At 35.8% G+C, this 19,649-nt stretch overlaps 1 protein-coding gene across 1 annotated transcript; it reads right to left on the bottom strand.

The window, feature by feature from the left end:
• Positions 1 to 4,121: 4,121 nt before the first annotated feature.
• Positions 4,122 to 5,068, bottom strand: LOC107474815 (uncharacterized). Its single transcript, XM_016094452.1, has 3 exons — positions 4,954 to 5,068; positions 4,506 to 4,843; positions 4,122 to 4,328 (listed from the first exon to the last, which is right to left on the bottom strand). Exons 1-3 carry the CDS (start codon positions 5,066 to 5,068, stop codon positions 4,122 to 4,124), a joined length of 660 nt encoding a protein of 219 aa, XP_015949938.1.
• Between the last annotated feature and the right edge of the window lie 14,581 nt (positions 5,069 to 19,649).

The following is a 19,649-nucleotide window of genomic DNA, read 5'->3' on the forward strand; positions in this document are numbered from 1 at the left end:
ACCTGTAAAGGACTCCAATACCTAAGTTAGCAAGAGTTTTAGGCAGATTTTTAGTATATTGAAATTCGAACAATACCTAAGGGTATTAGGATATTTATAGTTGTAGGTGGTGAGCTAGTGAGCACTTATAAAATAGTTTCACTTTTGGTAATGAATAATTGCTCTATTTTGTTAGGAAGTTTCTTCAGAACTCCTTTTAACTTAGTAGGAGAGATTCTAGGAGTTATTATAATTCCATATTTAAATATATGAGCTTAATTATAAGAGTAATTAGGATTCTGCGTGTCAGGTCGTACAAATAAGGTCGGACTTATAAGTGAAGTGAGTTTGAACTCTGCATAAGAGTCGAATATATCAAGTCGGTCCTATGAGGTCGGGCGCACAAGCAAAGTGGATTTATTTGGTCTTTGTATTTGAGCTTTATCTATTTTTGGACCTAGCTAAGTTGTGGGTCAAGTTATTAACAGTGCCCCTACTCGAGGTCGAGTTTTATGAAGTCGAACTCGAGCAATCAGATGATCAAGTCGAAATGTTGAGTTGTAAAGAAGTAGTTTGTAGTCTAAAGCCAAGGAGATTGGTCGACTCAATATGATTCGAATGATGTAACGTTTCCGTAATGTTTCTCACTCTGCAACTATTCGCGCGCTTTTTCATGCGTTATCATTTTGTTGTAGTATAGTTATTACTTTTTTAAAAGTTATATTTTGTAATCTGATATTACAAGTCATTTTTACGTTCAATGAGACTTATTTTTCTTATACGATTTTTTTTAGCTAAGTCGTTTTTTTAATTGAGTTATTTAAGACTCAATGACTTGTTTTAATATAAATCATTTTTTAAACTTACAGCTTCGATTTTGTATGACTTATTTTGATGTAAATAATTTATCTTGAAACTTGTAATTATTTCTAAGTATAATATCGTCTAGCTCATTCAAAGCGAGTAGTATCAAGGTTTCACGATTTGAGCCTTTCAAATCATTTAACTAGAGACATGGCTATTTCTGAGTCTAAATTTATACAACTCGTTTGGATCCAAGTTGTTTTGGGACTTTACAACTTGTTTTAAGTACAACTTGTTTAATTTGGGTCCTTCTAAATATGAGATCATCTTTATAACCCTCGAAGTGTCGCTTCTTGAGGTCGAACTTCATGAAGTCGAACTCAAGCAATCAAGTGGATCGGATGGTCAAGTTGGATTGTCGAAGTCAAATTTTCATGAAGTCTTTCAATGATTTATTCAACTAATTCAATTCGAATTGTTTCTAAAGTGATAGAATTTTGTACAACTTATTTTTAATACAAATTGCTTAGAACATATGGTTATTTTTTTACTAGATTTTGTTCAACTCATGGGCTTGAGTAATTTTAATTGGAGAATTGATTTTATGTTTCGATTTTGTTCGAAGTGTTTTTACCATCTTTCCATTTCTTTTCAACTCTTTTCTGTACGAGTCATTTGGTTGGAGGATTATTTTTTCATTTCATTTTATTCGAGATGTTTACAATTCTTTCTTTCCTTTCTAACTCATTTCTATACGAGTTGTTTGGTTGGAGGGTTATTTTTCTTGTCCTTTTTGCTTTTACCCTTTTAGGACTTTATTAACTTTTACGACACATGCTTCAACTTGCATGCTTTTGACTTTTCATTTTAGACTTTTTTTCTAAATCATTTTTTGTACGAATTTACGGGTAATAGGAGCATTTTTACGATTTTGATTTCACTTCGATTTTTTTATACAATCCATCCTTGAACTCGGACCTCGTCACTTTATAGCCGCTGACTTTCAAACTCAATGCAGCTATTTTCGGGCTTTTTCGAGCATGAGTTCAAGTCGTGTAAGTTGGATTCAATTTCACCTGTAGAATTGTAGATAACTTGCTTTATTAATCCTTTTGAAAGCAATTACATTAAGGAGCTCTTCCTTCTACTCCTGCTGAGGAGATCGTACAGATTGGCCCTACTGTGGAGGTCGTGTAACCTGAAGAGGTTGTACAGGTTGCCCCTACTAAAGAGGTCTCGCAGCTCATTCTACCCGAAAGGGACTCTCGAGCTGCTAAAGTTGGCCCTGTGCCTTAACTTTGATGGCCCGATTTGTGAGTTTTTACGGAACAATTTATTTTGTAATTTTGGATACTGTTTTGCCCTTTTTTGGCTTTGTTTATAGTACTTTTTTTTGCTTACTTTGCAACTATCATGCTTTATTATTTTTATGATTTTTGCATCACTTAAGCATGCTTTATTTAGAGTGGTAGTTTACAAGTCATTTTTGAACGACTTGCCTTCGTTGTATGACTTATTTTTTGTCCAAGTCATATTTCGCTCAACTTATGAGTTCGAGCTATTTTTAAGTTATTAGGTCGTGTTATAACCATTAGACACCAATTTCAACCTAGTCGCTTTATTTGAGCAACCATTAAAAGGTCGACTCGTGATTTTCGCGCTTTGCTTATTATAAATTGAGGCCTTAGGTGAAGGGATTATATGCTTATTCCTTTCCCTTTCTAGTTTTTACAAGGTTATCATCCTTGTATATGATACAACTCGTTTTACCTGAGTTGTTTAAAAAAAACTTGATTGTAGGTACGGCCCGAAACCTTTTTATCCCGTTTTGTCCGACCTTAGGAGGTCATTATTAAAGGAATTAAAAAATTGCCAAAAAAATATATCATTTATTCAAATGATTTACAAGGATTTTCTAGTTGCTATCTAGAGTTTTTAGTTAACTCTTAACTCTTACTATGATGTCTCGTTAAAACCCCATCTAAAAAAATCCTCTTGGGAAAAAACTATAAAATAAGAAAAGAGAGTACACCAGGGAGCAAGATTTGCTTTCTAGCTGTAGTATCTTTTCATATTACAAGCATGCGATGACTTGGGCAACTCATTGCCCTTGAGATCGGACACTTTGTAGTAACCTTTTCCTAAGACTTCAGTAATCTTCACTACAAGAAAAATGCTGGATACTGTCAGATTTAATGTCAGATATTAGCGGCGATTTCACCAGCAAAATTACCGTCGAAATCCGTAATAAATTCGTCACCTAAAAAAATTATCGTCGAATTTGGTTTTTCAACAGTAAATTCACCGGTAATATTTGGAGGGAAAAACAAAAAATTTGGCGCAATCATTACTGTCGAATTTAGTGGTGGCTAAATCTGACGGTAACGTTGATAAGTGAAACGTTATATTTTAGTCACACACAAAATTTATCTGTCGGTAAATTCAACAGTAATAGTGCCTAATATATGAATCACGAACCATCTTTTTCATTTCGAATTTCTCTCTCTAACTTGTCACCCTCTCTCTCATCATCATTGTCTTCTCCTTCCTTCTCTGTCTCCTCCTTAGCTGCCATCGGCTGCACTCATCACCACCATCATTCTCCTTACTATCATCATCGAACATCATCGTCACCTCCATGCGATCCACCTATTTTTCATGACCTCCACCTCCGCTCTCTCCAATGAGACGTACTCCGGCAACCTCACTTCACCGTCACCAGTTGCGGTGTCACTGCCGCAACCTCCATCTCTCCCCTAATTTCTTGCTTTGTGCTTCATTTTAGGTTTTGTGAAATTTTTTGTTTATCTTCTTGTTTTAAATTCATTAGGGTTTAATTAAATTTTAATTCTTCATTAGTAATTTAATTTAGTTAAACTAATTTTTGTTGTTAGGGTGATTTAGAATAAAATTAGAATATTCTTATTAAGATTTTTTTTTGTTCATAGGTAATTAAGCATGCTATTGTGATTCTTGGATTTGTAATTTGAATTTGTTTAAATTTATTGATTGATATTCTACTGAACACTACAATAGAATGCTAAATTTTGTGTAATTAATGCCAAATTTTGTGACTTGATATTGAAAAAATGCTTGTTAGTTAAACTACTTTTTGTTGTTAGGTTGATTTATAGTAAAATTAGAATTTTCTTATGAGAATTTCTCTTGATTCATAGGTAATTAAGCATGCTATTGTGATTCTTGAGTTTGTAATTTGAATTCAGTTGAATTCATTGACTGATATTCTGGTGAACACTGTAATATAATATTGAATTTTGTATAATTGTTGCTGAATTTTCTTATTAGAAAAGCATATTCTAGAGAAGGAGGCAGGGGCCTTAAATCAAGCTTGGGCGGCCCCTCCTCCTTATTAGGAACGTGTATGGCTTCTTGGGTGGTGGAAAATCATCAAAATCAACCACACCATCCTCAATAAAATACTCTAGTGAATCATTGAGCACCTCCTCTTCTAGTGTTTCTCGCACCAAAGGATCCATCAAATCAATGTTCATGCAATCTTCCAAATCACGAGGATGTTTCATGGCCTTGAACACATTGAGTATAATTTGTTCATTATTAACTCTCAATATCAATTCTCCTTTTTACACATCAATCAAGACCCTCCCAGTAGCAAGGAAAGGTCTTCCTAAAATAATGGAAGTATTGACATCTTTCTCCATATTCAAGATAACAAAATCAACAGGAAATATAAAGGTTCTCACCTTAACTAGCAAGTTCTCAACAATGCCAATTGAAAACTTAATGGAACGGTCAGCAAGTTGTAGAGAAATTCTAGTGGGTTTTACCTCATCAATTTGAAACTTTCTCATCAAAGATAGTGGCATTAGATTGATGTTGTCCTCAAGATCACATAGAGATCTTTCAATGGTAACCTCACCAATGGTGCAAGGGATCAAGGAACTCTCAGGATCTCTCAACTTTTGAGGCAAATGCTTTTGAATTGTAGCATGACACTCTTTGGTAAGCACCATTATTTTATCTTCCTTCCAATTCCTCTTCTTTGCCAACAACTCTTTCATGAACTTGCCATAAAGAAGCTCTAAGGTCTCAGCAAAAGAAATATTGATTTGAAACTCTCTAAAGACCTCCAAGAACTTAGAGAATTGGTTGTTCTTATTTTTCTTTTAGATCCTTTGAGGATAGGAATACGGGGATTGTACTCTGGCACCTTGACCTTCTCAAATTGTGGCTCTTTAGAAGCTTGAGGTGAAGGTGCAGGGAAATTGTTAGGCACGTGTTGCCCTTGAGGAATGTCAGTTTTCATTGCCTCTTCCTCTTACTTGTCATTGCTTGTGGTCTCTTTACCACCACTTTGCCACTTCTCAAACGTTTAGCTTTGCATTCTTCTTTTGAATTTGGAATTGTGTCATTGGAGAATGTATTGGCTAGTTTCTCAGCAATTTGCTTGGCCAATTGACTCATTTGGACTTTCAGGTTTCAAATAAAGTCTTTGGTTTTATGCATAAAATTTTAAGTGGTTTGGACAAAAGTAGAGGTGTATTGTAAGAGTTTTTCTAAGGCAATTTTCATAGAAGAAGGCTTTTGACGGATTTGGGCTGGTTGTAGTGGTTGTGGTGGTTGGTAATGGTTGTTAAATTTTTTTTATGGGGATTGTTGTTGAAGTTATTTTGCCTCTGACCTTGATTTTTTCACCCAAAGTTGGAGTGATTTCTCCATCTAGGGTTGTAAGTCTTAGAGAAAGGGTCATTGTTGGGCGGCCTAGACAAATTTTTCATATAATTCACTTGCTCAAGAGAGAATTCGCCAAACTTACATTCTTCACCTTGAGAAATTTATCCACTCATGTCATAAGAAGAATCTTGTATATTCACTACGGAGATTTGCATGGTCCTAAGTTGTTGAGTAATAGCGTTAGTCTGTTAAGAAATGGCTTTATTCTGTGCTATAAGAGTATCTAATGCATCCAACTCCATCACTCCCTTCCTCATGGTTCTCTCAGAGGAATATAGATACTGATTGTGAGCCACCATCTCTATCAACTCCAAAGCTTTATCAGTGGTCTTTTTCATGTGTAGAGATCCTCTAGTTGAGTTATCCAATGAGATCCTTGAAGCAGGGATAATCCCATCATAAAAAATCTGGAGTTGCATCTAGTAAAAAAAAAAGTCCGGATGACACTTTCTCAACACCTCCTTGTACCTCTCTTAGGCTTCATAAAGAGACTCTCTGGCTGGTTGTCTGAATGTCTGAATATCTGTTCTTAGCTTTGTCAACCTTTGAGGTGGAAAAAATTTGGTCGGAAACTTGCTCACCAAATCCTCCCAGGTTGTTATACTCTCCTTGGGTTGAGTTTTAAGCCATTATTTAGCCCAGTCCCTTACAGAAAACGGAAATAACAACAGCTGATAAACCTCAACAGACCATTAGTCTTGACCGCATCATAGATTTAAAGGAAGTTAGAGAAATGTTGGTTAGGATCCTCTTAAGGACTTCTACCAACTTGATAATTTTGTTGCACTAAAGTGATGAGTTAGGGCTACAACTCAAAGTTATTAGCATTCACAGTAGGAGTGATAATGCTATTGTCACAAAACCCAGGATTTGGAGTATTGAATGATCCAAGAGTCCTCCTAATATGCTGGTCATTTAGGACATTAGGGATAATAACATTGTTGTTGTTAGCTGCCATATTGAATTCGGATTCTTTTTCAATTTTCTCTTCACTCTCTTCTTTAACTCTTTGGTCTCTAGCTTGTTTTCTTTGTCACCAAATAGTTCTTACAATTTTAGTATTATAGTGAAGAGTGTCTTTATCCCTGTTGTTTTGCATACACACACACATAAAACAAGAAAAATTGGGATTTTTCACATCAAAGTGAAGAGAATCCCCAGTGAGGCAACTAAAAAAATTAAATAACAGAAAAAAGGGTCTAATATAGGTAATCAATGATTGGGTTATTGTTAATCTCAATTAATTGCTAGCAATGACGCCAAAAACTTGATGCAAGTTTTACAGACCATAAACTATCGCCAAGTGCACCGAATCATCTGAAGTAATACCACGGGAGTGGGTTATCGTTCTCACAAGGATTAACAGATTAAGCAAGCAATAGTCAATTGATTATTCTAGTCAGACAATCAAAAACTTAGGATTTCAAGAATACTTAGCATAAAAATAGGGAATTTAACAAAAGCAATATAGTGAGAAAACAATATGATTAAGAGAGTTAATGGTTTAGAGATGTTGAGACTTCCAGAAAAATACTTTTCACTCTCCACCTTGATTATGCAAAGATGTACTTATGGCAAATCATAAATAATTAAACTCCAATTCTTTGGTAATTCAATTTCTCTAATCCTAATCAATTATCAATTCCTTGATTAATCAACTGTAACAAGAGGTTAAGAACGTTCACTAATTTAAAAACCACACAATTCTCAAGAACCAAACTTGGTTGATTTGATGTCACTTATCAAGTCCAAGTTCAAAACCTAAGAATTATGAGAAGAAGTTTTCAAGCTTAATTCAATTAATTAACTTTTCCAAGATATTAAGAGAATTCAAGTCAGAAGAGAATTATTTTCCAACACATTCAAATCTTTTAGATGAAGAACGAAAAATCTTTCTTAAGAAAACATTAATATATTACTCAAAGTAGAAAAGCTATAACATTAGTCCATAGGAATCAACAGAGCTCCAAACCTTAACCAAGAAGATTAGTGACTCGTGCTTCGAAAGAAAACCTAGAATTATGAATTATAAAAATTGTCGAAAAAGAGACTCACGTATGTGACACCTTTTCTTTTTATACTAACCCTAAAACAAATTCCAAAATTCAAAACTAATTCAAAATCAACTTAAACCAGAATTAAATCTAACTAATTAATGTTTTCCTTCTCAAGTCAAGTTTTAGATCTTTCTCTTCATGAGCCTCAATCAATACTAGAATTCATGGGCTTAGGTTAAGCCTTGAGTTAATAACTTAAGTGTTTAAAGTATTAGAGGAATTGGTTAATGAATTAAGGCCCTTAGGAGTGGCCCATTTAGTGCGTGGAACGTATGGTCTCATGCGTGTAACGTGTGACCTAGTCTTGGGAGTGTTAGCCTTTGTTTCATACTTCATGTTGCACGAACACACCTCCCACGTTGTACTCATGGAAGTCCTTGGAGAATTTTCCTCTGTTAGCTCCTTCACGTTGCATGCACAAGGACTTACGTTGCACGACTAGCTTTTGGCATCAATTAGCTTTCTATTTTTTCTCACGTTGCACGGCTAGGTGTCCCACGTTGCACAACTAGTCTCCCTTGGTGCAATTGCTTTGTATTTCTCTTCTCACCTTGCATGGCTAGGTGTTCACGTGCAATGTATGGCTCTTTGTACCAATTCTTGTCCAAGGAGCTCTCTATTTGGTCCAGAGAGCTCTTTGTTTGATTCTCTTTCTTGTGCCTCTTGTTTCAGATGATTCCTAGCCTTTTCTTCCTCTTTGATCTTTGCTAATTCACTTTCAAATTCTCCTGTAACAATTGAATTCAAACTAACTCAAAGTAATGTTCATTAAACCATAACATCATTATTTTTCTAACAAGAATTATTAGCTTATTGAATGAAATTTTAAAGGAAAAATAACTAAAGATGCGGATACATCACTCAGTGACCTTTATGAAGACTAAGGCTAGACTGGTATGTAGTGTCTTTAATTTTGTTAATAACTAAGTTATATTCTCTTACATATCTTCTACTAGGCATCATCCTAATCATATTATTTCAATACAACATGTGTAGCCAAATTCATTGGATCACGAGGCGACATTGACAGAGACATTCAAGTACACCCACACGATGAAGGAGAATAAAGAGAGATTTGCTGATCAGCAGTATTAGGACCATTATGTGAGTAAATATACATCTGATCTACTTTTGTTATAAAATTATTAGAGATTAACTGTATATTTGTCATACTGTGTTATACAAGAGTCCTACACGCAGAGACTAGAGGCTGTGACTTAGCAATCTCAGCAAAGTGGAGAGGACGCCACTCATGGCTTTGCTGCTTTAGTCGTCAATCCCGATGTTATTTGGTGCAAGACCACCTCAGCGCCGTACAAAAATCACGTATACTGTTGGGGTTGTTCTTCCCCAGCAGCCCCCGTACCTCCATGTTGAGGCCGTCATCAGGATCTACCACCAATCAAGCCGTCGAGCCTAAGGAAGGCGTGGATATGAGGATTTAGGTGTAGGAGCTCCAATGCAGCCTTCACCAGCAGACTCAGGAGCTGAATGATTATCGGGAGAGATATCAGGAGATCTTCACCCACGTGATAGACACCGATGAGCTCAAGCCGGAGTAAAAGGAGCAACTGGAGCAGCTTCAGCGGATGGAGGCTTAGATGGAGGTGTACCAGGTCTAAATGTGTGCCGCTGGCATCATTCCTGTTAATGGCAGCATGAGGCTGGTGGCACACAAACATCACCACCTTCTGTGTCGCCTCTTCAGGGCCACAGGACCGACGACGACGAGGAGGACTACCTGAATTTTTAGTTATTCGTGTTTCGTTTTATTGTTTTATTGTATTTATTTGATGTACTTGACTTTTAATTTATTTAAAAATTATATTATTTATTTTAAATAATAGGTTTTCATTATTTATGAATTAACCATTAACTGTGTAAAAAATAAATTTAAATAAAAAATTAAAATTGACCATTTATTTCAAATTTTTTTAAAAAATTAACATTACCGTCGGATTTATCAAGGGAATAATTGATGGTAATAGTGTGGGAAAGAACATATCTTGGCGCCAGAATTACCGTCGAAAAAATTCACCGGGAACTAAATAGTTTTTCGATCAGGTCATCCGTCGCAAAATTCGATAGTAATTACCATCGGACAAAAAATTTGATGGTAAACATTTACCGGTGAGGTTTATGTCGTCTGATTTCTTTCGAAGGTAGCTAAATTACCATTAGATTTTTTTCATTTTTTTTACGGAAAACTCGACAGTACTTAGCGTTTTCCTTGTAGTGCTTGTAAGGTCCTTTCCAGCTAGCTACCAGTTTTCTTTCACCCGACTTCTGCAATCTAATGTCATTTCAGATTATAATGGGGATGTTTGCGATGAAGTTCCTTGTTATAACTTTCTTGTTATACTTGGTCACCATTATTTGTTTTAGTGCCTCCTCTCTTAACCGAGCTTGTTCTCAAATTTTTGGGAGGTGGTCAAGTTCTTCTTTGTGAGCCTAAATGTTGCCAACTTCATTGTAGAATCTTACCCTTGGACTTTTTTCGTTGATCTCAATGGAAATTATGGCTTCAATGGCATATACAATTCGGAACGGAGTCTCTCTAGTCATAGATTGGAGAATTATCTGATATGCCCATAAAACTTGAGGGAGCTCTTCAACCCAAGTCCCCTTTGTGTCTTGTAGCTTTCTCTTGAGTCCTGCTAATATGACTTTATTTTCAACTTCTGCTTGCCCATTGGCTTGGAGGTGTTCCACTAATATGAATTGATGCTTAAATTTTAGGCTTTCCACCAAGCTTTGGAATGTTGGGTCGGTAAACTGAGTACCATTGTCAGTGATAATGGAAAATAGAAGTCCAAACCTTATGACAATGTTCTTATAGAGAATGTTTTGACTTTGTTGAGCTATGATGGATGCTCGGAGTTCTGCTTCAATCCACCTAGAGTCAACCCTTACACCATGAGGTATTTTACTTGCTCGAGCGCTTGTGAAAATAACCCGAGTAAGTCTAATCCCAATTTCTCAAAAGGCCAGAGAGAGGTGACAGTGATAAACTCTTCGGTTGCATCTTGCCTTAAGGTCGGCCAGTAGAAGTCAGCTCATAGCACTTTCTTTGCTAGTGATTTTGTCCCTAGATGATTTTCACATATACCATTGTGGACTTCAACTAAGACTTCTTCTATCTTTTAGGTTAGGATGCATTTTAGCAAGGGAGTGGATATTCCCCTTCTGTAGAGAACATTTTGAAATAAGGTGTAATTTTGAGCTTCCCTCATTAACCTCTTTGCTTTCCTTTCTTCTTTGGGAGAGATATCAAATTTTAAATACTTAATAATGGAGGTCATCCATCCCAAGTTCACGTTGAAGACTGTTAATGTGTCCGACATGTCGACTTCCTTTGCTACTGAGGGTGACGGATAAACAACTATTTTATGATATATTTTGGACTGAACTGAGTGGGTTTTGTCAACTATTCTCACACTTATTCATGTAAATTTCATGTTTTTAAGTTTCCTTCCTAATTTTGTGCTATGATTGAAAACATGCTTCCTACGCCTTAAAATTGTTAACTTTTTATTTCTCCTTTATTACCATTCGATGTCGTGATGTATTTGTTAAGTGTTTTCAGGCTTATAGGGCATGAATGGCTTAAAGGATGAAGATGAAGTATGTTAAAGTAGAAAGAACACAAGAAATTTAAGACTTGATAAGTGAGGAGCAACACGCACGCATGCGTCGTGTGATCAGGAGTGTCTTTCAGTGATGCGTACGCATGGCCAGGTGCAAGGTTCAGCGACACGTATGCGTGGCCGACGTGTACGCGTGATAGAGCGTCACGTGCTGCACTTATCAGAACTCGCTCTGGGCGATTTCTGGACTAATTTGGACCCAGTTTCTAGCCCGAAAATGCAGACTAGAGGCAGGGATAGAGTTGAGACTGAACACACTTCACTTTTCACTTAAGTTTTTGATTAGTTTTGAATTCTAGTGAGAAAAACTTCTACTTCTCTCTAGGATTTTTGACATTCTTAGTTTTGCTTCAAATTGGATCTTGAGAGAGCTACTGCTACCTTCGTTTCTCATCATTTTATTCATGGTTTCTTCTTTAATTCCCTTATTTACTTTTTTCCATTTGATTATCGAATTCATATTTGGATCCTGTTACTCTTGGATTTCATTAATGCATTGAATTATTTTTATGTTTATTTTTATTACTTGTTTGGTTATTGTTAATTATTGTTAGTGTTAATTTCAATTTAATTAATTTTTCTTATTTATCATGTCTTTTATTTACAACCAACATGTGTTTATGAAAATGGCATTCATGTTAATGGAGTAGATCTCCCAACTTGGCTAGGGGTTAAGTAATTGGAACCCCTTGAGTTATTATACCCAAGTGTCAATCTGTAATTGGAAATTGCTAGCTAACTCAATTCTCACCAACTCTAGTCCTTCCCCATGAAGTGACTAGGACTTGTGAGCTAGAGTTGGTGACGCGCACTTGACTTTTCTTCAATTGCTAGAGGATAATTAAGTGAGAGCAATGAACCTTTATTTTTACACTTGGGAAAGACAACAAGGATAGAAACTCCAATTCTCTCCCCTAACCAAGGCCTTTTATTTTAAATATTTATCACCTCTTGTTAGTTATTCATTGCTTTAATTTCTAGCTATTTATTTTTCCATTCTCAATCTCAAAAATATTCAAAAAAATCCTAGCCAATAATTTGCATCTTGTGTCAACTCTTAGGGAAACGACCCGAGATTCTACTTCTCGCTATTTATTATTAGATGTGACACATTCTAAATTGATAGTGGAAATTTTGTCAGTTAAGGCTGTACTTGGAACGCCATTTTGAAAAATACTTTTCAGAAATTCTTAACCGCCATTTTTCGCCCATCAGTGATTGTAGAGTTTCTTGGACTAGACTTCTATTATTTTCTCCTGGCTTTGTGCTGGCTAGCTTGGAGAGAGCATCAACTTGGATAATTTGTTCTTGAGTTATGTGTCTAACTTCAGATTCTTGGAACTTGGCCAATTGGTCTAATACTTTCTCTAAGTACCTCTTCATATTGGGATCTTTAGTTTGATAATTACTATTTACTTGTGAGGTTACTACCTGCGAGTCACTAAACACCATGACCTTTAAGGCACCTACTTTTTTGGCCATTTTTTGCTTGAAATCTTGTTCTTGAAGTCGTAATTCGGGAAAGAGGTCAGATTTTTCTTTGTAAGTTTGGATGTTTCGACCTCATTGTAGAGTCTGATTCTTAAAAGAGAGCGAATTTTTCTTTGTAAGCTCTAAAAGAGGTTGAATTTTTCTTTGTAAATTTGAATGTTCTCGACTTTATTGTAGATTTTGATCTTTAAAAGAAGTCAAATTTTCCTTTGGTAACTCTAAAAGTGGTCGGATTTTTCTTTGTAAGATTGGAGGTTCTCGACCTTATTGTAGAGTCTGATATTTAAAAGAAGTCAAAATTTTCTTTGTGAGATTGGAGGATTTCGACCTCATTGTAGAGTCCAATCTTTAAAAGAGGTCAGATTTTTCTTTGTGAGCTTGGAGTTTTTCAATCTCGTTGTAGAGTCAGACCCTTAAAAGAAGTTGGATTTTTCTTTGTAAGCTCTAAAAAAGGTCGAATTTTTCTTTGTGATATTGGATATTTTCAACCCTATTATAGAATTTGGCCTTTAAAATAGTCAGAATTTGCTTGTGGAGCCGCTTCTGAAGTTAAAACTTATATTGTAGTATTTATTCCTCGGCTATTGATCTCCATAAATCCTGGCTATCCCTTTCTTTGTTGGAAACTATTTGGTTTAGACGCGTCTAACCTATTATTGGATTGTAGGTGGATGGAGTGTCTACCACGATGTAGTTAGCACTAATGGTACAAGTTCAAGGACTTTTGCCGAAGGTGGTACAAAGGCTTATGTAGTCAGCACTATGGTGTTTTTCCTAATCCAGATAGAGTGTTTAGGTACACCTTTAAGTCCTTTTCGTCTGACCCAAACTTGTCAAATACAACTTTGAAGAGGATATTTGCAAAACTCCCTTTGGTATCTTCTGATGCAAAGGTTATAGTGTAGAGGTCAGGTACTGTGTAGCCTTCTCTGACCTGGTAGACTTCATTAAAGTTGTTGAGATGGTTATGTGGATCAGTAGATCCATCATTGGGATCCATGTCGGAATGTTTGAAATTTCTTAGGACCTTGGCACGCATGACCTCTTCAAAGAAAAGATCATCATTCCCTCCAGTGAAGATTAGGTCTTTGTCATCCCGACTTTCTTTTTTCCTATACTCAGTTTCTAGTTTTCTTAGTTTATCTTCCATTTCTCTTCTTTTGTGTAGCTCTTTTTGGAGTTATCTCTCTGATTCTCTTTATCATTCTAACTCATTTTTCAGCTACTCGAGTTGACTTTGATGATCATGGAGGAGTCCCACGATCTTTGCAGTATTCTGATTCCTTGATCCCTTAGAGATGTGAGCCTGAGAACTCACTCTATGTCCACCACATGCCTGTTTATCTTTATTTCGAGGTGTTATTATGAACAAAGAGTGCTCGATCATAATTGTGATGGTCTCCATTTTTTTTATCCGGAGTTGGATATATTTCGTTCTTCTTGATGTTGATCATCCACTATTATCAAGGGTTGAGCTCTAGGTCTCCGCCAACGGTACCAATGTTCCGGGAGTTACTTGAAATGGGTAAATTTGGGTCTAAACGTGAGGTTCAGACTCCTTTCAGAATGAGATGCTCTTTTGACTCTTTAGTTGACTGATGCTATCTGAGCTCCTTGGAGAGGTTGGTAGGGGGTATCTTCAAAGGACTTTGATACTTAAGTTAGTAAGGATTTCAGACAGATTTTTAGTTGAATGGAGTTTGATGAATATCTGAGGGTATCAGGGTATTTATAGTTGTAGGTGGTGAGCTAGTGACCACTTATAAAGTGGTTTCACCTTTGGTGGTGGGTAGTTACTTTATTTTGTTAGGAAATTTGTTGAGATCCCCCTTTCTAGATTTGTAGGAGTTGTTATAACCTCATATTTAAATACATGAGCTTAATTGTAGGAGCAGTTAGGATTTTGAGTACCAGGTCGTACAGATACAGTCGGATGCGTAGGTATAGTGAATTTGAACTCTACATAATAGTTGGATATATCAAGTCGGCCCTATGAGATCGGGCGCGCTAGCAAAATGGATTTGATTTTTGTATCTGGACTTTGTCTATTTTTGAGCCTGACTAAGTTGTGGATTAGAATATGAACAACTAGTAAGTTAAATAATGTAATAGAACATGCATAAATGGAATTTAAGTTTTATATCAAAAGGAATTTATTTTCAACAAATTGCTACATTGAAATTAATCGCCCGTCTATTTTAAAATAATTATTTATTTATATGTATTGATATTAGAAAAACACATTTACTAAAAGAATATTTGTTTTAAAATTGAGTAAGTAGATATTAAGTATTTTTTTTTACTTGAACAATATTATTACTTACAATAAATACTTTTCTATATCCTCTTTCAATTAAAAGTGGTCATATATGTACACTTGATTGATATAATATATTGTTTCTACAAAATATTATTTCATTATTTGAATCTTTACTTTGACTTGTCCATGCATAATAATTAATGCTATTATAAATGTTATATCTTTTAAAAATCTAAAGAATTTATCTCCCTTTCAAGTAATATTACTCAATATTTTAATTTTAAATTTTAAATTTTAAATTATATATATATTGTGAAGCATACCTAAAATACACTGTTAAGTGATTTAGGTTTGAAAAATATTAGAATATCAAAGAAAATTAGAAAAAAATTAATGTAATTTATTATGATATTATTCTATAATTAGCATACTCATTAGCGTACTACTCTTGGTCTATATATTGGTAAAAAACTTGTAACCAAGTGAAGAAATGAATATAGTACTTTTTTAAATTATTCTTCTTCTTTTTTTTTAAATCCTTTGTACCAAAATAAATGGTATCAGAGCAGAGTTTGGTTCTGGAAATTCAGAAGTATCATCATTGTCCCAGCAATATTACTAAAATCCAATATGTCCGTATCTGAAAAAATCAGCAGAACTACCAATCCAAAATCAACCATTTCTGACCAATTGACATTACAAATTATAAATATGCTACACAATATTCTTGGAATGCAATCATCACAGTTGTCAGAATTGGTTTCAAATTAAATGGAGATAATTATCCATTATGGACAACTCTAATGAAAAAATTAATTGGTGGAAGAGGAATGAAAGGTCACCTAACAGGGGTACCTTCGGCACTAGCATAGACGGAACTAGCATATGATCAATGGGAAAAAGTAGATCAAACACTTTTTACCTGGATTATCCAGAACATCGAAGCAAATCTGATGAACAACGTGTCTCAATTTCTAATTGTAAAGAAACTATGGGACGGTCTAGTAACCACTTATGAAAGCGGTACTGATCCGATGCAAATCTATGACCTACATTGACGAGCCAACACTCAGAAACAAGGACAAGATACCCTAGAGGAATTTTGGAACAAATTGCAAGCCATATGGATGGTCATCGATAGAAAACAACCAAATCCCATGAAATCCCTTGAAGATATTCTGATTTTTAACCGATTAAAACAAGAATAAAGGTTGTATTAGTTCCTTACTGGAATTGATGAAAAATTCGAAACAATCATAAGGAATTTACTGAAGCAAGAGACATCTCCTTCATTTGAATCCTCCTATGCTGCTAGCCGTAGGGAGGCGGCCCGACTTCAGATCTTGAAGCCTACCATCGATGGTATAGGTGATGCATCACAAGGAGAAATTGGGATCGGACTAGCTGCAAAAAATTAGAGCAAACGGAGACGTACAGAAACGTCTCAGAAACTGCTTTCAAGCATTCGTCACCATAGGACAAGGAGGATAAAAGTCATCTCTCCTACACACTGTGGAATGAAGAAACACACAAAAAATTGCTATAGGATTATGGGTTACCTAGATTAGTGGAAAAACAAACCCAAATCATCGAAAAATCAGAGCAAGGGAGCCGCTGTTGTGAGCATCCCAGAGTTCACTAGCAACAATGGCAGCTAGGCCAGAAGAGAGGAAGCAAGTCGCGATGGCAAGGCAGCAGCAGCGTAAGGGCTGAAATTGTACCAGAAGGTAAGGAGAAAGAAAGGGAGATGCAAAATCAAAATCCAATTAAAAAAATAAATGAATGAATTTTCGATTGTGGGGTTATTGATACTATGACTCATGACCTCCATGATTTCAAGAGCTTGACTATACCCTTAAAAGTCCATATTGAAACAATTAATGGAAAATTAATTGATGTTAAAGGTGGAGGCTCCATTACTTTTTTAAAAAAATTGAAATTAAAAAATTGCCTCTATGTCCCTGCACTATCATCAAAATTATTGTCTGTTAGTCAAGTAACAAAGGAACTAAATTGTGTGGTACTCATGTATTCTACCTTTCTTTTACATGACATTCTTACGAAGGAGACGTTGATTAAGTAGCACACCAGGGTCATGCCATGCTTGCTCACGGAACGGTTACTAGGCAATTTTGGTTATGGCACAGGCGTCTCGGACATCCTTCATTTGGGGACCTCAAATTTTTATTTCCTAGTCTTTTTACAAGTAGCACTGAAGCTCTCAAATGCGAAACTTGTATTCATGCAAAAAATCACAGAGTTTCTTTTCCTCCCACCAATACTAGAGTCAATTCCATTTTTTTTAATACACTCTAATGTGTGGAGCCCAGCCCCTATTTTTCATAATAATTTTTAATATTTTGTGTTATTTGTGGACGATTTCTCTCGCAAGACTTGGTATATTTTTTAAAACACAAATCTGAAGTACCTAATAAATTCTTTGCTTTCTACCAAATGATTCAAACTCAATTCAACAAGAAAATCCAAGTACTTCGCTCAAATAATGGTGGAAAATTTATAAACCAATCAATGCGCAATTTTTTATGCAAAATGGCCTTATCCATCAAACTTCCTGCCCAAATACACCCTAACAAAATGGTGTGGCTGAGTGGAAAAATTGTAAGTTACTTGAGATTACTCGAGCCATGCTTTTTGATGCACAAGTTCCAAAAACCTTTTGGCCTGAAGTTATAGCGACCTCTGCCTACTTACTGAATTGCCTACCTACCCAAGTTTTCCACCACAAAATACCCTTACAAGTCTTGGCTACTCAGACTGCAATCTCGCCTATTCTAACCTTACCACCTCGAGTATTTGGATGTTTCGTCTTTGTCCATATCCCAAAAGTTAATAGAACCAAACTTGATCCTTGTGCAGAAAAATGTATTTTTGTTGGGTATGCTACACACTAAAAGTGGTATAGGTGCTACAATCCAATCACTCGTTGTGTTCATGTGACTTTGGATTGTGATTTTTTAGAATTTGAATTTCACTTCGATAGAGCCACCGAGCATACTTCACTCAACGTAGGAAATAACTCAGTACATACAACCAATGAAAGTCCTTTTGAGAATGTCAAACAAGAGGTAAGTAATTGCCAATCTAGTAATTTATTCTCTGTTTTTTAATGAGGCAGCTAATAATAACAATATAGCACTGGAGCATGAAGAACCAGAGCCTAATACCTTTATTCTTCCTCCAAGAAGAAACAAAAGAATTCTTCTTGATCGGTACTCACGAAAACATGTTCCCCGTAATCCAAGATACCCGATAAGGGTGGCTAGAGAAAGAATAGCAAATGTTGCAAAGACTTTCTCCACCACACTCTTGACAGAAGACATTCCAAGAACTGTCCAAGAAGCCAATGAGAAAGTTGAATGACGAAAAGCCATGAATACAGAAATGGAAGTTCTAGAGAAGAACGAAACTTAGGAGAAGTGTATCCTACTAATAGAAAAAAAGCTAGTCGGGTGCAAATGGGTTTTTACCATTAAACACAAGGCAGATGGCACCATTGAATGATACAAGGCAAAGTTGGGGGCCAAAGGTTATACACAGACTTATGGTATCAACTACACTGAAACTTTTTCACCGGTTGCAAAGATTAATACCATCAGAGTATTGTTTTTAATAGCAGCAAATGAAGATTGGCCACTCCATCAATTTGATGTCAATAATGCTTTCTTGCATAAAGAATTGAAAGAATAAGTGTACATGGATACTCCTCCAGACTTCTCAATGGGATTTAGAAAACTTGAAGTTTGCCAGTTAAAGAAGGCTCTTTATGGGCTTAAACAGTCTCCACGTGCCTAGTTTGGAAGATTCACAGTGGCCATGAAAAGGTATGGAGCAACTCTGATCATACCCTTTTTTTTTTTGAAAAAACGGAAAAATTTAATCACTTGTTTAATAATCTATGTGGATGATATATCATAACGGAAATGGTGGATCGCAAATCAATAAATACACCCATGAAAGTTAATCACAAGTTGAAGATAGCAAAAGGTACCACCCTAGTAGATAAGGAAAGGTACCAGTGACTGGTTGGAAAACTAATTTACTTATCACATACTCGGCCTGACATAGCTTATGCTGTGGGAATAGTAAGTCAGTTTATGCATAAGCCACAAGAAGATCATATGGAAGCCACTATGAGGATAGTTCGATATTTAAAGGGAGCTCCAGGAAGTGGAATCATATTCAAAATAAATGGTCATTTGAAGGTTGAGGCATACACTGACGCAGATTGGACGGGTAACCCAAACAATAGGAGGTCAACAGCTAGTTACTTTACACATCTTGGAGGGAACCTGGTAACTTGAAAAAGTAAGAAGCAGAAAGTTGTAGGACTTTCAAGCCCAGAGGCAGAATTTCGAGGGATCGTTAAAGGCATAACTGAAGTATTGTGGGTAAGAAAATTAATGACTGAGATTGGGTTTCCACCACAATTGCCAAGCCAGTTGAAATGTGACAACAAAACCGCAATCATCATTTCAGAAAATCCCGTACAACATGATAAAACAAAAGATGTTGAGGTGGATCGATACTTTATCAAAGAAAAAATTGAGAATGATACTATTGAGCTTCCATTTGTGAGATCAGAAGATCAGTTGGCTAATATTCTTACTAAAGTAGTTTTAAGACAAGCCCTTACTAAAGTTCTAACCAAGTTGAATATTGGTGATCCCACTACTCTCC

This window comes from Arachis duranensis, chromosome 2 (genome assembly GCF_000817695.3).
Source record: "Arachis duranensis cultivar V14167 chromosome 2, aradu.V14167.gnm2.J7QH, whole genome shotgun sequence".
NCBI lineage: Eukaryota > Viridiplantae > Streptophyta > Magnoliopsida > Fabales > Fabaceae > Arachis > Arachis duranensis.

Bases quoted from the DNA above. Each gene is read 5' to 3' on its own strand.
- LOC107474815 (XM_016094452.1), bottom strand. From the start codon at position 5,068: ATGAAAACTGACATTCCTCAAGGGCAACACGTGCCTAACAATTTCCCT. The intron at 4,844-4,953 runs GTATTCCTATCC...CTGAGACCTTAG, and splicing joins GGTGCCAGAGTACAATCCCC to AGCTTCTTTATGGCAAGTTC. The intron at 4,329-4,505 runs GTGAGAACCTTT...AATGTGTTCAAG, and splicing joins TTGAGAACTTGCTAGTTAAG to GCCATGAAACATCCTCGTGA.